This window comes from Suillus paluster, assembly GCF_016628075.1.
Source record: "Suillus paluster strain FC165 chromosome Unknown EDB91scaffold_6, whole genome shotgun sequence".
Taxonomy (NCBI): Eukaryota; Fungi; Basidiomycota; class Agaricomycetes; order Boletales; family Suillaceae; genus Suillus; species Suillus paluster.
Genome location: NW_024537566.1, coordinates 472,221 through 486,636, shown reverse-complemented (window position 1 = coordinate 486,636; position 14,416 = coordinate 472,221). Strand labels below are relative to the sequence as shown.

The 14,416-nt window shown below is 48.6% G+C and overlaps 6 protein-coding genes across 6 annotated transcripts; 2 read left to right on the top strand and 4 right to left on the bottom strand.

Moving 5' to 3' along the window:
• Positions 1 to 1,546: 1,546 nt before the first annotated feature.
• Positions 1,547 to 3,541, bottom strand: EDB91DRAFT_1217140 (uncharacterized protein; the record flags this gene model as incomplete). The annotated part of the gene is made up of 2 exons (XM_041320847.1): positions 2,913 to 3,541; positions 1,547 to 2,857 (listed from the first exon to the last, which is right to left on the bottom strand). Exons 1-2 carry the CDS (start codon positions 3,378 to 3,380, stop codon positions 1,547 to 1,549), a joined length of 1,779 nt encoding a protein of 592 aa, XP_041181760.1. The 5' UTR covers positions 3,381 to 3,541.
• Positions 3,542 to 3,860: 319 nt separating this feature from the next.
• Positions 3,861 to 5,189, bottom strand: EDB91DRAFT_1046057 (uncharacterized protein; the record flags this gene model as incomplete). Its single annotated transcript, XM_041313230.1, has 2 exons — positions 3,861 to 4,539; positions 4,591 to 5,189. The coding sequence occupies 2 exons, from the start codon at positions 5,187 to 5,189 to the stop codon at positions 3,861 to 3,863; spliced, it is 1,278 nt and encodes a 425-aa protein (XP_041181759.1).
• Positions 5,190 to 5,719: 530 nt separating this feature from the next.
• Positions 5,720 to 6,388, bottom strand: EDB91DRAFT_1107526 (uncharacterized protein). The gene is made up of 2 exons (XM_041317511.1): positions 6,310 to 6,388; positions 5,720 to 6,248 (listed from the first exon to the last, which is right to left on the bottom strand). Exon 2 carries the CDS (start codon positions 6,171 to 6,173, stop codon positions 5,910 to 5,912), a length of 264 nt encoding a protein of 87 aa, XP_041181758.1. The 5' UTR covers positions 6,174 to 6,248; positions 6,310 to 6,388; the 3' UTR covers positions 5,720 to 5,909.
• EDB91DRAFT_1107521 (uncharacterized protein) lies at positions 6,366 to 7,530 on the bottom strand. The gene is made up of 3 exons (XM_041317510.1): positions 7,305 to 7,530; positions 6,820 to 7,250; positions 6,366 to 6,755 (listed from the first exon to the last, which is right to left on the bottom strand). The coding sequence occupies exons 2-3, from the start codon at positions 7,093 to 7,095 to the stop codon at positions 6,576 to 6,578; spliced, it is 456 nt and encodes a 151-aa protein (XP_041181757.1). The 5' UTR covers positions 7,096 to 7,250; positions 7,305 to 7,530; the 3' UTR covers positions 6,366 to 6,575.
• Positions 7,531 to 7,669: 139 nt separating this feature from the next.
• Positions 7,670 to 9,075, top strand: EDB91DRAFT_1303682 (ATP synthase subunit C-domain-containing protein; the record flags this gene model as incomplete). Its single annotated transcript, XM_041325009.1, has 7 exons — positions 7,670 to 7,748; positions 7,803 to 7,914; positions 7,967 to 8,044; positions 8,104 to 8,140; positions 8,193 to 8,271; positions 8,322 to 8,498; positions 8,549 to 9,075. The coding sequence occupies 7 exons, from the start codon at positions 7,670 to 7,672 to the stop codon at positions 8,620 to 8,622; spliced, it is 636 nt and encodes a 211-aa protein (XP_041181756.1). The 3' UTR covers positions 8,623 to 9,075.
• A 1,719-nt stretch (positions 9,076 to 10,794) lies between these two features.
• EDB91DRAFT_1078482 (cytochrome P450) lies at positions 10,795 to 12,942 on the top strand (the record flags this gene model as incomplete). The annotated part of the gene is made up of 12 exons (XM_041315025.1): positions 10,795 to 10,976; positions 11,135 to 11,314; positions 11,370 to 11,495; positions 11,544 to 11,793; positions 11,845 to 11,970; positions 12,024 to 12,126; positions 12,180 to 12,266; positions 12,318 to 12,356; positions 12,421 to 12,448; positions 12,498 to 12,620; positions 12,669 to 12,698; positions 12,753 to 12,942. The coding sequence occupies 12 exons, from the start codon at positions 10,795 to 10,797 to the stop codon at positions 12,940 to 12,942; spliced, it is 1,464 nt and encodes a 487-aa protein (XP_041181755.1).
• Positions 12,943 to 14,416: the final 1,474 nt, after the last annotated feature.

Here is a 14,416-nt window from a genome sequence, read left to right as displayed (position 1 = left end):
GATCACTTCGAGTCTGGGACTTGGAGAGGGCCACGCAGGTCGGAAAGGAATGGAAAGACCAGGAAACTGAAGAAGTACGGTGCCAGGTCATGACAGTTGGGCCAGACGGCAAGAGAGTAGAAAGCAGTGAAGGAGTGTGGGCCATGGCATTGTCGCCAGACGGCAAGACAGTAGCGAGCGGAGGTTTATATGGCACAGTGAGATTGTGGGACATTGACAGTGGCAAGGTCATCAAAAAATGGACGGGGAATATCACCGTGATGGTGAAGTGTGTCTGCTGGAGTCCAGACGGGAGGCGAGTGGTGAGCGGATTCATGGATGGGTCACTCAGAGTGTGGGATGTCAAGAGCGGGAAGATCATCCTCGTACCAATCCACGCAGGGGATATTGTGTGGACTATTTGCTACTCACCCGATGGCACGATGATTGTTACGAGCGCGGATAGCCTGAAAGTCTGGGATGCCAACACAGGCGGACTACTCAAAACACTCGAGAAATGGGGAGTTTCGTGCCTGGCATGGACATCGGACGAAAAGACGCTTATCGCCTCGTCACTTACTAATAAAATCACCTTATTCGACACCGCTACCTGGACAGAAATTGCTGTTCTGGACGGCGGGTACGGACCTTCGATTTCGTTATCTCCGAATGAGTGTATCCTCACAAGTGTATCGGGCGCAGGCAATACAGCGCAACTATGGAACCTCAAAACCAATCAGCCCATCGGACCCGCCCTGTATCATGAAAAGATGGTGGGCTGCGCGACCTTTTCTGCGGATGGAAGGTTCCTTGTCACTGGTTGCGGCGACTACCATGTACACACATGGGATGTCTCTTTTATCATCAAAGAAGCTGGCCTCGATGACCTTCTGTCAGACAATGTAAGCCTGGATCCATTTCATCCTCAATATTTGTTCACGGACAACCGTAGGTCTCTTCAACAACCTTACTTACTGATATTCGATCATCACAGAACACTGCCAATAACTCGAAGATGTATTTCGTTTTGTTTCTTGACCTTTTGCATGATTTTGACAGAGATTCTATCCAGAACCTTTATGAAGCGACTCCGAGATCTCTTACGCTATTACTTACCTTGATCTTGCGCGTTTCAGTGGGGTGGCACGACTCCAAGCAATAACTCATTGACTAGAAAACTAGTGATGCGACGAGCACTTGGACAACAACGTCTGTTGTTAGCCGCTGACAAGACACATATGATGATGCACTATTCTCCGAGTCAGGAGTCAGATCCAGTCAGAGGGGATGATCTTTGTGGCGTTGCACTGACCTGCTGCCCCACGATATCATAAGGACAGTTTTCTTCAGTATGACCCATATGACTTGATGTACTCGAGCGAAAGAGATCACAGAACACGCTTGAGCAACAGTCAACTGGTTTCGCTAGCGCATCCCATCAGTACACTGGCAACGACAATCTAAGCACACTGCCACACATAGATTTGTACTGTAAGTGTAAACTCAGGCACAGTCAACCTTGAAAGCGTACGTGACGATTCAAGCGTAGTCCAGAAGTCAGACGGCATCATAATGCTTCCATCCATCGCTCTCTTACGATGGTGAAGCTACAAAGAAAGAGGTTGACTGCCTCCCATTGTTTAATCGCTGACTGCTTCTGGTGTAACAAATTCTTTGGGGCAGAATCCCAACAATCAAGTTCAACGCACTCCAAGTACGGGAAGAGGCCGCTGAGGAAGAGAGCTACGTCTAGCGGGGAGCTGATGGGTGAATTGCTGAGGATGAGGCTTTCGAGATGGTTGTTGCAGATTCCACCGCCGGGGGTGTGGAAATCGATGCCTTGCAGGTTGGTTGCATCGATGACTAAAGTTAGCGAAGTCAGAGCGGGGCAGAGCCGAAGTAAACTGATTAGCCCGCGGAATGTAGGCATTGTGGTGTCGTTTATGGCGACAAAGCGGCTGATGGCGAGCACTTCAAGCTTGGGCCAGGCTCCCACCAGCGTGCAGAGCTCCTCATCAGCCATGGAAATATTACAGCCGTTCTCAACGAGCAGTCGAGTTAAATTACGGCACGCATGCAATGGCGTGAAGTCACCCGGTTTTGTGTGAACTTGTCCCCAATATCCAACGAGAGCGAAGGACTCAAGATTGTCGTGATCGCATGTCTCTTGGAGGACAGCGAAGAACTGGGACAGCGTCGTAGATGCACTTGCGGAGGGATGAGCGGCGGTGAAGCGGAGCGTCATGCCTTTGCTTCTGATGACCTGAAGCGAACTCAAGAAGTCCGAGGCGTGGTTGAGATTATCGATACAAAGGGTCAAAGAATGCAAATCATGAAAGCCGGGGACTCGCAAATGCGACCGTCTGTCCCCCTTCAAGTCTAACCACAGTGTCTGCAGAGCTCGCAGCTGCATGAGGCGCTCCATGCCTTGGTTCCCTAGGTCCCATATAGACAATTTCCGGAGATGGTGGAGCTGGGAAATAGATTGTGCAATGAAGGGTGAAGCTTTACGAAGCGAGTCGTTGGTTGCAGATGGATATTTCATAGTCATTATTCGGAGGTGAGGACTCAACGTCCCGAGAGACGAAAGGACTGAGAGAAAGATAGGGGAAGCTGAAGAAATTCGCATGTCCAAAAACAGATGTGTGGGTACAAAAGCCATGCGCAAGAACTCTGCAGCGCAGTGTGTTCCATCAGCGTGCCACGTTAATTTGCGAAGGTTCGGAAACAAGGACGCAGATGCCGAAGGATAAGACAGCATTAGCGAACCGAGGGCCTCAATAACCGCCGAGCGGCCTGATTGTGTGATGGAGTACACGCGGGTCGTGTATTTGCAAAGAATATCCCACATCTTGGCATCAAGAGGGTTCAGTAATGCCTACACAGGTGGAATCAGTCAGATGGGCGAGATCATATGAGATTGGGGCACCCACCATATGTCCTTGATCAATGCCAAACAGGTCACTTGGTAGACATCTGACAAGAGGCGCCACGGAGTGCAGATTCCTCCAAAGGACATCAAGTGCTGGGCGCTCAAAGATGCGGCATGTGGATGCAAGGGGAGCAAGCGTTCCGTGGTGTACATATGAGCAAATCGTGCATATTATATCAAAGTTTTGCAAGGCTGGGTGCGTAGCCAAAGACGGGGATGAATCGACGTAAGATGGAGTCCTTGGGGGAGAAGGAGCTGGAGAACTAGTTCGAGAGGGCACCTCGATCAGTGACTCGTCGTCGGACACGGCTGCTGCGTCGGCGAAATCAGCCCGCCTGTAGTTACGTTCAACCCTCGACGCGTTCTCTCTGGCGACCGCGTTCAACTCGTCTGGGGAGGTTTCTCCAGATCCGCTGGGATCGTCGATCTGCTCAGCCACAGATCCACCGTATTCCGACACATCAGTCATTTATATGGGTGTAGTGGGCAACTGTATGGGCGATTATGGTGAGGATATGCGTCGAATTTTAATATTCAAACGATGGCAAGCATGAGGCGAGGACGCAGTGCTCATTCCTTAGTAAGCACTTCTTGACTGATAGTGAGTTATGTGACTGGCGCTTAGACAACATCTATTGTTAGCTACGGACAAGACACCTTCATAAGTAGTCGACGAGTCAGGCTATGAAGAGTCCCATCATACACATGGGCAAATAACTTATCGGGCCGTTCCTGGCGGGCGCCGGGAGTAATGCAAGGGCGATATTTGCAGCAGTGTACGTGTATTAGATACAGATCATGAATCCATGATACGTCTAAATAGATCCCTGAGGAATGGGAGCGTGAGTGAGCCAATATGTGGCGTGGATGAACAAACTCACCTAAGAATAAGCCAATGTCTAAAACCGAGGATAACCACATAAGTTATGCTTTACCCATGACCTGCATATCAAGTCAACAGAGGATGTCCCTCGTTTTCCTCGACGCGGAAGGTAATACAAGAAGTGATATCAGCAAGTTCATTCGCTAGCAAAGACCAGTTCTCCTGCAAATCTTCTACAGTGTCCGCGTGCAGCAATCGAACAGTCTTGAGCTTTGAGCCTGACATGGTACGAAGAGCGGTAAATAGTTGTTTAAAATGGAACGCGGGTGTCTTGAGTAACTTGGAATATAGTCCCAGGTATGAAACGGAAGGAGGAAGGGAGAGATTGGGTTTGATCTCCGTCCATGAACGGAGATAAACGACAAGATCGTTCAAAGAACGGCAACATTCGCTGAGTAGGTCCAGCTCCTTCTGAAGCGAGTCGCCTTGAAGGGGAAAGTCGAGGTGCACGGTAGTAACATTCGCGCAGCTCAGCTTCACAAAATTTTTCCAAGTATGGTCAAGGAATGGAGGAGGGATGCAATCGTAGGTAAGTTGCCGGAGAGCTGGGAAGTGGTTGGCGTCTCTGTCTTCAGGCAGGTAGTCTCGCAAAAAGACCGACATGAGGGACACCGACAGCAAGTTGGTCATGACAGGCACGTCGAGTCTGGTGGAAGGGAACTTGTCCCCTGCACTGGGCGAGCAAATTGGGCAGCGGAGCACGCTCAAATTCGGTGCTGCAGCTATCAACTTCATCAGATCCTTTCTGAAAAAGAAATCAGCAAGCGCCGTTTGCACAAGAGGTTGAGCCAATCACCTGCAGGGGCGCAAAATGGACTCAGAACAATCAAATACGCGCAATGATGGACCGCAAGATTCAGCTAGCGCCATCACGACTGATGTGGGTAACTGCCGAAGCCAGCAATCATTATAGGGAAGCATTGGCATGGATAATGTGACGATCGACAAGTTTGGGAACCGTCGAATGACATTGGCCAATAGGGAGTAATCAGATGCCTCGCAACGGTCATCCTGTATCAAGACATCAAGTCGTCTGGTCCACCACCCTACATGGGCGGGGTGAGCTGCTCCAGAGGATCTTCTGTCGAGGGCAACAAGTAAAGAAGATAGGGTAGCTGGGCGAGTGACCAAGACACTCCGATAAAGGAGCTCGGTGGCAAGAGCGTGCCATGTCCTGCAGACAAGGATGATATTCCTCTTTGTGATAAGCGACTCCCTCAGCAGTCTCTGCTCATTTTCCTTGACGATGGGGCGCGGTAAATCAGATGGAGTTGGGCCATCGCAACTCAGTAGACCAGGGACATTGGTGGCGAGGCTAAATATCGAGAGCCAAAGTTCAGGAGGAAACCGAGGAAAATTGCGCGTAGTGGAAGCATTAGAGATTACTGAGGTCATCTGGTCAACTGAGGTCTCGTGCTGTAGATGCTATAGATTTTTTAAGACTAAGTTATCAGAGAGCTAGACGCGAGTGAAGTGGACGTACGTACCATGCACGGAGAACCACTAAGCGAGCAGTAACTGTCTGAAGGATAAAGTCTAATAAATGCTTAACTTTAGGGTTTTATATAGTGTCCCTGCCCTGAGAGTTTACTCAGACTCGGAGGTGTGCACATGAGGGCCCTTGGGAAACGAGGACGACACAAATCACCTTGATTAGAGCCCTGTAATTAGTTTCTCTTATCGGTACCAGTCTTCTGCATATCGCGCCGATTGTTCCTGCGCGGTGGGAGCTGTAATATTTTCAAAGAAACCTCTTTGATCTGAATCTTATTCGATATATACATACCCAGGTCGGTCACCACCGTCGGTGACTGTGTGGGCAAACCGAAAACATACACTGATCAAAGCGTGAGAATAACATACCATTTCCAGACACTCTGCGACCGAACAGACTTATTGACCAAGTACTTTTAGTACACTGATCGCACCTGCCTGCGCCTGGAACTTATCACACTACTCCACCACTATTCCGACATGTTCTATGACCCGATATCACGCCCAATGGCATTTTCGAATCCACGGGCAAGTCAACGAGCTTGCGATTAGAAATATCGCGCCCGACGGTTGACGGCTATGATATTCTTCCATAAACCTCATAACTCGTGTCCACCCTAGTCAGCAACACCATTCATCACACCGCTTCTGAATGATTCTTTGATATTCAGCAACTACCCCCATATGTGCATAGAAAGTGGAATATTCGATGGGATACTTCCACAGAAGGCTAACTGGCCTCCCTCTGCACTGTGTGGACGCTGAACGCAGACGGCGAAGTTGCAGGGTCTCCGCAACGTTGCGTGTACGGGGGTTGCCATCTGCTCCAACTGCACACAGGGAACGGATCGCCACGGCCCACAACAACAAATTATTATCCACCATCGCACAGCTTCGTCGATTGCTCTCGTGCGGCTCGTGATGGAAACGGGCTTGGATATGCTGTTTGTGTTTCTGCTTCTGTGTCCGCGCTTAGATGTTTCTGGTAGATGTGATTCTTTCAAGTTCCGCTTTTACGCGCCTTGTTTCTTATGACCTCGGTGTTGCTTGCTCTCGATGTTCTAGCATTATGATTACTCGATTGATTGAATTTCGATCTACTGCCATATAAGACTCTGAGTGAATACGTGCCCAAAGTTCACATATACTGGTCAATCCTTACATGATACACCTGGCCATAAAAGAAGACACAAGATCTTGCGTTAGGTGCAAACTTGCATGGATTTCCGAAGCATTCAAGACGTTGTGTGGTTTATGACCGGCCTTGTAGACCTTGTGTCCCCACACTCAGCGCTCAACTGGGTGAATTGATGCTCTATTGTCGATAGAACACCATGTGACTTTGCCAAATAATCGAGCTGCCAGTAGGCCATCGCTATTGTGTTCCAACCACATCGTGATCAGGCAAATGCCTCGCTCTGAAGTGTGGCGACAATTCCGAGCCCCTTGAATAGAAAACAACAAACACTGGAGTAGATGGTGCGTGGTCAATGCCCACACCTGTGGTAGGTATATGAGACCATCTGCTCACGAAGACATAATTTGTAAACTCATTCACCCTCAACCTGTCAATTGGCGCACAGCAAAAAGTAACGTGCGCTGGCACAGGCAGATATAGAAGCTTATGTCTGTACGTGCCCGGCGCAAGGTCGGCCCTGTTAGGCTTTATCCTTGCTTCGCATTTCCAGGTTTCAGGCGAAATCTGGAAATGTGAATGATGAACGTGCAGGGTGCTGTGGCAAGGAACCGTAAATAGTATGCATAAATGTGCAAAAACTGCTGCCTTGTGGTCGGCCTTGCCCTGCATGTGCTAATAATTTCCATCACGAAGGTGGGTGTCCTCTTTTCTTATATCGTGCAGTCGATGCAGATTTTTGCTGCACAATAAACACTCACTGGGCTCAGGTGTTGCATGGATAAAACTGAGGTAGCCACCGTGATGAGTACATTAATTCATCACCGCTACATCAGAGATACTCCATGAGCTATAGCGCCAGAGTAAACCCATTCACTCACAAATGCTCGTATACATCATGCTGAGATATACAAATACCGACTCCACTGACAGCCTGGACAATATAACGAACGAAGATGGCCATTCGGGAGAGGAGATATGGCTACTAAAGTCTTCACCGTACGTGCTGCTGCTCAGGCTTTGGAGGTAGCTTCGGATGCTCTTGTCAGAAGATGAAGGAAGCGGACAAGGCCTGGGAGGCAATGGTGTTAGTTGGTGTTGTTAGTATATCCATCAGTGCTATAGAAAGCAGGGCACATGGCAAGTTCCTATGTGTGTGTGAATAATATGCCCTTTCCAGATGGCCTCTACTTCATCATGTCCTCGTAACTTGCCAAAAGTTCGAACCGATTGATATTTGCTAGACATGGGCTACAACACGTACGTATCGTTTGGACTCCCGACATTCCTTGTTGTCATCGTTGCTTTGTATCTTTTATTCACTGGTGTGTTACACGTTGTCTTCTCTGTTCCGCAGCACTCACACACCTCTCGAACAGATTCTGGAGAAGCATTCAATGTTGGTCGGTTCCTCGAGGAAACCAGCCCGTTCGTTTGGGGTTCACTCGGAATTGGACTCTGCATTGGCTTGAGTGTTCTCGGAGCAGGATGGTAAGTTTGCACAGCTCCACTTTTGTTCTGTGGCATCGACGTAGTTTCCAAGGGGCATCTTTTTGACTGGAGCATCAATACTGGGCGGAGGAGTAAGGACTCCAAGAATCAGTACCAAGAATCTGATCAGGTGCGTTGTTTTTTCATATACACTATTCACAAAAGTGACTGAACATTGCCTACTGTCAGCATTATCTTCTGCGAGGTGGTTGCAATTTATGGAGTGGTGCGTATTCGTTCTCCCGAATTCCTTTCTTATTCTTACCTCTCGATGGTAGATCATGGGTATCGTATACTCAGCCAAACTTCAAGTCGTGCCTGAAGCGCAGCTCTACACAAGAGACAACTACTTCACCGGTACCCTTGCCTCTTTACACCATCATTGACTGTCACTCATCGACTTACAGGCTATGCGCTATTCTTTGGAGGGCTCACCGTTGGATTCTGCAATCTTCTCTGTGGCATTTGCGTCGGCGTCGCTGGCAGCACTGCTGCGCTCGCTGACGCATCTGATCCTACACTTTTCGTGAAGGTCCTCGTGGTAGAAGTGTTTGGAAGCGTGCTGGGACTCTTCGGACTGATAAGTAAGTGAAGGAATCTTTTCCGTGATGCAGTTCGCTGACGCCTATCGAAGTTGGCCTTCTGATGATTGGGAACGCGAAGGAGTTCTTGCCAGGGCCATCTGCAGTGTCTGCCATACGCATATGATTAATGGCTTGTCATATCCCTGCAAAACGTATGCTCAATGGTATCTATATTCATACGCCAAGGTATGGCTGATGAAAGCATCGTCGTTGAGCAGTTGTGTTCATACACATGGCTAACACGGGGAAATATATTTCGAGCGAATGCATACTGTATTCCTCTATGCCTACTTCTCGGTTTTCTGCGTCATGCCCTCCGTCGTTAATGCGATTGTCTGATGACTCCGAGAAACTGCAATATCTAGAGCAGTCCCCAGCTCCAGGATGCTCAATTCGAGTGGTGTCATCTACACCTTTTACAACTAAGCTCCCGACGACGCTGATGCAAGGCGGAATTGAACATTCGCTAAAAGTAGCAACGACAGTCCCGTATAACTAACTTGAATTCTTTGTAGGTCGAGTCCGAGTACCAACGTCCCCATGTCTGTTGTGGGTGTGGAATGAAGTTAAGGCGTGCGTCGACCATCAGTCAGAATAGGCAGCGCCGTACTATGTATGGTCAAGTTGCGGGACGCTCTCTCGGTGGTCGTCGAATCATTGGTGGAAGGCAGGACCAGGTTGGCGGCTACACTGCTCATTACAAACAAGAAGCTGAGCTGCACGGTCAATGGTCATGCGGTCGGACAGGCGCGTCCGAGTCTTCTTTTTTCCCCATGCTCCCTCTCATCCCTGTTTTGACAGGTTTTGGCGTAATGATAGCATCGCATATCCACTCATATCCACCAGACCGATCACAGAATCATAGACCAGGATGTATCTTGCTGTGCAAATCAATGCATTGAGTCACGTAACTCACATAGTGCGCTTTGCGTCGGATTCGGACTGCGCTTACTATTTGATATCATAGCCTGATAGCCGGGATTATGGCCGAGACTGAGAGTGATGAGTAGGATGAGCTGCATGTTGTCGGATGCACAAGTCGGGTGAGTGCAGCATGCCTGAGGAAGGAGCGCAAGGAAGGTTTGGAGGGAACTCATCGTAAGTCACGGTGCATTCAAGTTATGAATGAATCTTTTTAAGTATTCCATCCCATCCTAATCATAGCTACCCTGAAGATGGGCACCTGTACCCGGGGTGTGGATATGACATCGCAGCCCTGCCAGCAGTACGCACCTCCGGCGATCACAAATAAGGACTCGCTTGCAATTCATTTAGCGAATCCTATTCCATTTGTGCCACGTCTCGAGGGACTCGAATCTACGATCCACACCACTCTGGGGGCCCATACTGAACAAATTGTTATTCTGGATTTCAGTTTCGACTTTGTACCACAAGCTTGGCTTTTGGCTTCTCAGTAAGCTTGATTTTGATTTTGTCTAAATTATCTTCAATGATTGCTCACCAAACGAGCCCACACGCACACCAAAACTCATCAAACGCGGACCGCTTGGCTATTCGTACTATACCTACATCCCTCACCCTGTTACAACACTCCCCAGCACAGCCCTAACAGGGCACCGCGTCTTAACAGCTCACTTTGTTTGTTGCGGTATATAAATATAGAATTTCTCTCTCTCTCTCTCTTCAATGATTGCTCTACCTTCCAAACAAGGCAACTTTGTACCGTAATCAGTGAATCACATCCAGCTAGCCAGACGCTATGCACAAGAGGTCATTGTCATGCTCCCACCTGCGGTGAGAATATTAAATACTAAAGGCATATTAAGTATCATAATTGGCCCCACTCAATTTACAGTTTATTTCGCCCAGTTTAGGACATGTTGACCTAAAAGGGACGAAAATCAGGGGTTTTAGTGCGCTGAGAACGCGTTTCAGACGTATGTGGCAGGGTAGCTGGTAGCTACAGGTAGCCGCTACCCTTCCACATATTGCCGAATGAATGAGCGACCGTTTCCGTTTGGCATGTAGTTTCTAATCAAGCGTGGCTGGTCGGCCGGCTAACTCATGGCTTTAGACGTGGCAATGAACCTTCGTCCGTAATCCTGGCGCAAAGTCTCGGGAAGTCAACATATTGACTTACTCTGGGTGTCTTGAAAACTACCACATGCTCATATGGTACTATTGCAGGCCAGCAACATCAAATCCATGCCCCGGGTACAGGTGGCCAGTATCATGTTCAGGGTAGCCACGAGTGGCATGCGATCATTACTTAAAAGGACCGTGACTTGCGATCTGAGTTCCCTCCGAGCCTTCCTTACGCTTTCTCCCATTAGCCATGCTGCATCCGCCTAACCTGTCCATCTTTGACAACATGCAGCTCGTCTTTCGTGCTGCGGCTTGTCTTGGGATAATAGGAGTAACTTCTTGGGTTTACCTTTTTAAATCAAAGACTGGCCTTCCTCTCCCACCATCTCCTCCGACCTGGAGACTTCGTGGGCACTTCCTGCCGCCTCGCAGGTAAATTTTCATAGTTGACTCATTAATTTTAACGCTGATTGCGTCTTATCGCTGATCAGCTCATTTCTCACTATAGCGGGATGGATTGACTGAATACGGCCCTCTAATCACTATTCGGTCAAGAGTTGAGAATATCGTTATTATTGGCCGTTACAAAGTCAGTCCCTCCACGCCGAGTTCGTCATATCCAGGTTCAACATTCTGTTACAGGCCGTGGTGGATATCATGGAGACTCAGGGCAAAGCACTAGCTGATCGTCCTCGCGCTGGAGAAATTTTCGGCGGCGGAATTAGCGTCGCCGTTGCAGCCTTTGGGGTCAGGTTTCGTCGCATGCGTAGGTCAGTAATCCGCCATACTTTCCTCTATCCTATCTTACTTTTCAACGTGGCGCAGAGCACTCCATACGCATCTTCAGCCTAAAGCAGCTGAGACTTATCAGCCCCTGCAGATGTCACACGCGAAGAAGACTGTCCTCGACATCCTTGATGATCCATGCAACTTCCAAAACCATGTGCAAACGTAAGCGCTTTCGGATATGATAGCACATTGCTCAGAGGTATCCTGAAGTTATGCTGCGACGACAATTATGAAAGTTGCATATGGGAAGAATGCGCCCACGTCTGCGACTGATCCTGAAGTCATTGAGATTACCGAAGTCGTCAAGATGGTTAATAGAATGCTCCACCCTGGTGCTTACTTGGTGAACTCGATCCCCTGGCTCAAATACCTTCCTTGGTATGGTCAAGACGTAAAACGGGGTTTTGAGAGGGGCAAGAAACTCAACGTGGGTCAGTTGAACCGCGTGAAAGAACAAATGGTATGTCTTGCCTTGCCGATTCTTACATAAAATGTCTAAGTTATTCCACAGCAGAACAATGTGGACATCGGTCCTTCGTTCGCAAAATATATGCTTGAAAGTAGCGATCGCTTTGGTTTGACAGAGTCTGAGATGGCCGCTCTTCCTGGTGCCTTTTTTGGAGCTGGATCCACTACGGTGAGGTGTTGTTCTGTCGTCTCTGAGGATACGTGGCTGAAATCAGGTGAAAGACTTCTTCAGCGATATGCACGGTGCTCATGGCAGCCGCATGTTTCCCGGAGGAGCAAGCTACAGTTCAAGCAGAGCTCGATGCGGTCATCGGAAGGCACCGAGGTAGCTCGATTCCCTGTTACCGTTCTGTAAATTCAACGGTTTCTGCTCTAAAGCGCCGACCTTTGCCGACCAAAAATCCCTTCCTCGCCTGCACGCCTTCATTTCTGAGGCTTTGAGATGGAGACCCCTGGTTTCAAATGGTATGTATTTTTGTCGTGGTTTTGTCCCTGAAGTTTACATTCACACTGCAGGATTGGCTCACCGAACAACCAAAGACGTGATTTGGGCAAGTAATTCCCGAAAATCCTATCGTGCGAATGATGATCTGGCCTCAGGGAAATTATTGTATTCCAGCGGGGACTACGGTATTCGGCAATCATTGGTGAGCATCGTGCTTCAAGCTACGACGGAACTGATGGTTATTGCCTTAGGTCCATTTCTCGAGATCCAGAAGTCTACCCTGAGCCTTACGGGTTCAAACCCCAGCGCTGGATTGATGATCAAGGTCGCCTGAGAGACGATCTAAAATTCTTCGCCTTCGGGTTTGGACGGCGGTATGCACCCTCTTTGCTTTATTCGTTCTTGAATGACATTCCTTTCAGTGCATGCCCTGGTCAACATGTCGCGAACAGGTAAAGCTATCCTTCCATGCACATCGTCTTCCGAGCTCACTTCGACCAATGAAGATCGGTGTTCATCAACTCACTCCTTATTTTTTGGGCCTTCCGACTTGCTCTGGATCCTACGAAGCCATTGGATGACATGGGGTACATGAACAGGGAGTTGTCAAAACGGCCGTGCGAAATCGTGTTTGAGACGAGGATTCCGGAAACGGAGATCAGGCGCATGATGCAGAATTATCCGGAGGTTGCATGAGAAACATCGACGCTCGGATGGCATCGCCGGGGAGACAACGACACACCGTCGGGACGATAACTATAACCATTCATACACGCGGCGTCACTCCAGGACTCGGTATCGGGCCTTGTCGCACATGCAAATTGTGTATCATAGTCAAGTATACATCGTTGTCCATCTCTTTGTTGTCTGGTACGCAGGAAAACACACGATCAGTAGAATGTATAGCGCATGCACTGATCCGATACCAGACTGAAAGTAGTTCATACGCGTATCGTATTCGATGACAGTTCACCTTAGAAGACTGACTTCGTCCCCGCTCTCATCTACTGGCGTGACCCATTTGAGCAGTCAATTTACCCGATTTTATCACTACCACCTGATGAGGACGCGCGCACGTTCCCTTAAGGCTATTTGTTCATTTTGGTCAGAGACGTGGTAACTGGTCATCCCCAGCACATTCAAAACTAACGTGAACTACCTTAACCCCCTGATTTTATCTAGCGCCAGTGCATTTCGGCTGTCACGGGTGTCTGCATAAACCAATCTTGGGCAGCAGCGCAATACAATTTCGCATCCTGTGATAGCAATTCCGGAATTTCACCAGGTACATGCCAGGGAAAAGCAAGGCACTAGATCAGGAGATGTGCAACATGAGAGTGGGACGAGCAACATTTTCAATTCCAAACTTTGTGAAGTGAGATCGAGGTTAGAACTGTGAGATTGAGTGATGAGCACGTATGGCAGTAAACTGACGACATGAACATGACGGGGTTGTAAAACGCTAAAAAGTCTGAGCTTGGATCCTCTGTCGGTTGGTCTGAGGGTGGGATGGAACATCTAGATGCATTGGCATGTCGAACAGAAGACCCCCCATGGTGTCCTGACGGGATTTAACTGTGGGTAACGATTAAAAACGAGTCTTTACCATTGTTGTCGATGAATAGGCCAATACACCACAGGTCTCCTTCCTTACATGGCACCTCGGCATATCCTCCTTCATCGTTTAGAAGCAGAGCCGACCACGGATCTCGATCCTTCGCACTTCGGTAAACTGCGAAAAGGGAACCACACTCCAACCACACCCTAACATGAATAGCATCTGTAAGCCGTGTGGATGGCGTACTAGATCCCTCGTCCCCGCAAACGGAGTCAGATTTCTGGGTGCCATATATGATAACCACTCGCGTAGGAAGATGACTTTCAAGAGTTGAACCTGAGAAAGCTGCAAGACAGTACTATTTAAACCGCGTACAAATGGATTATAGGCATACAGACTTACGGCTGAGGATCATCTGAACGCTTTTTACCTGCCCGATGATCGATCATATCCTGACCAAGATGGATGTACTCCCTACTCGCCATCTTTTTGACAGATAATTGGGATCGTCATGAAGAAGCCTGCAACCAATGGCTGCTGATTGGTGGAAGGCTAGGCCAACGAGTACTGAAAAAATAATTATGTTTTACAGTACATAATATGGCTTGAATG

Coding starts and splice junctions, on each gene's coding strand:
- EDB91DRAFT_1107526 (XM_041317511.1), bottom strand. CDS start 6,173: ATGGTGGATAATAATTTGTTGTTGTGGGCCGTGGCGATCCGTTCCCTG.
- EDB91DRAFT_1107521 (XM_041317510.1), bottom strand. CDS start 7,095: ATGCAGGGCAAGGCCGACCACAAGGCAGCAGTTTTTGCACATTTATGC. Junction 6,756..6,819: donor AGTTTACAAATTATGTCTTC/GTGAGCAGATGG, acceptor CATCTACTCCAG/TGTTTGTTGTTTTCTATTCA.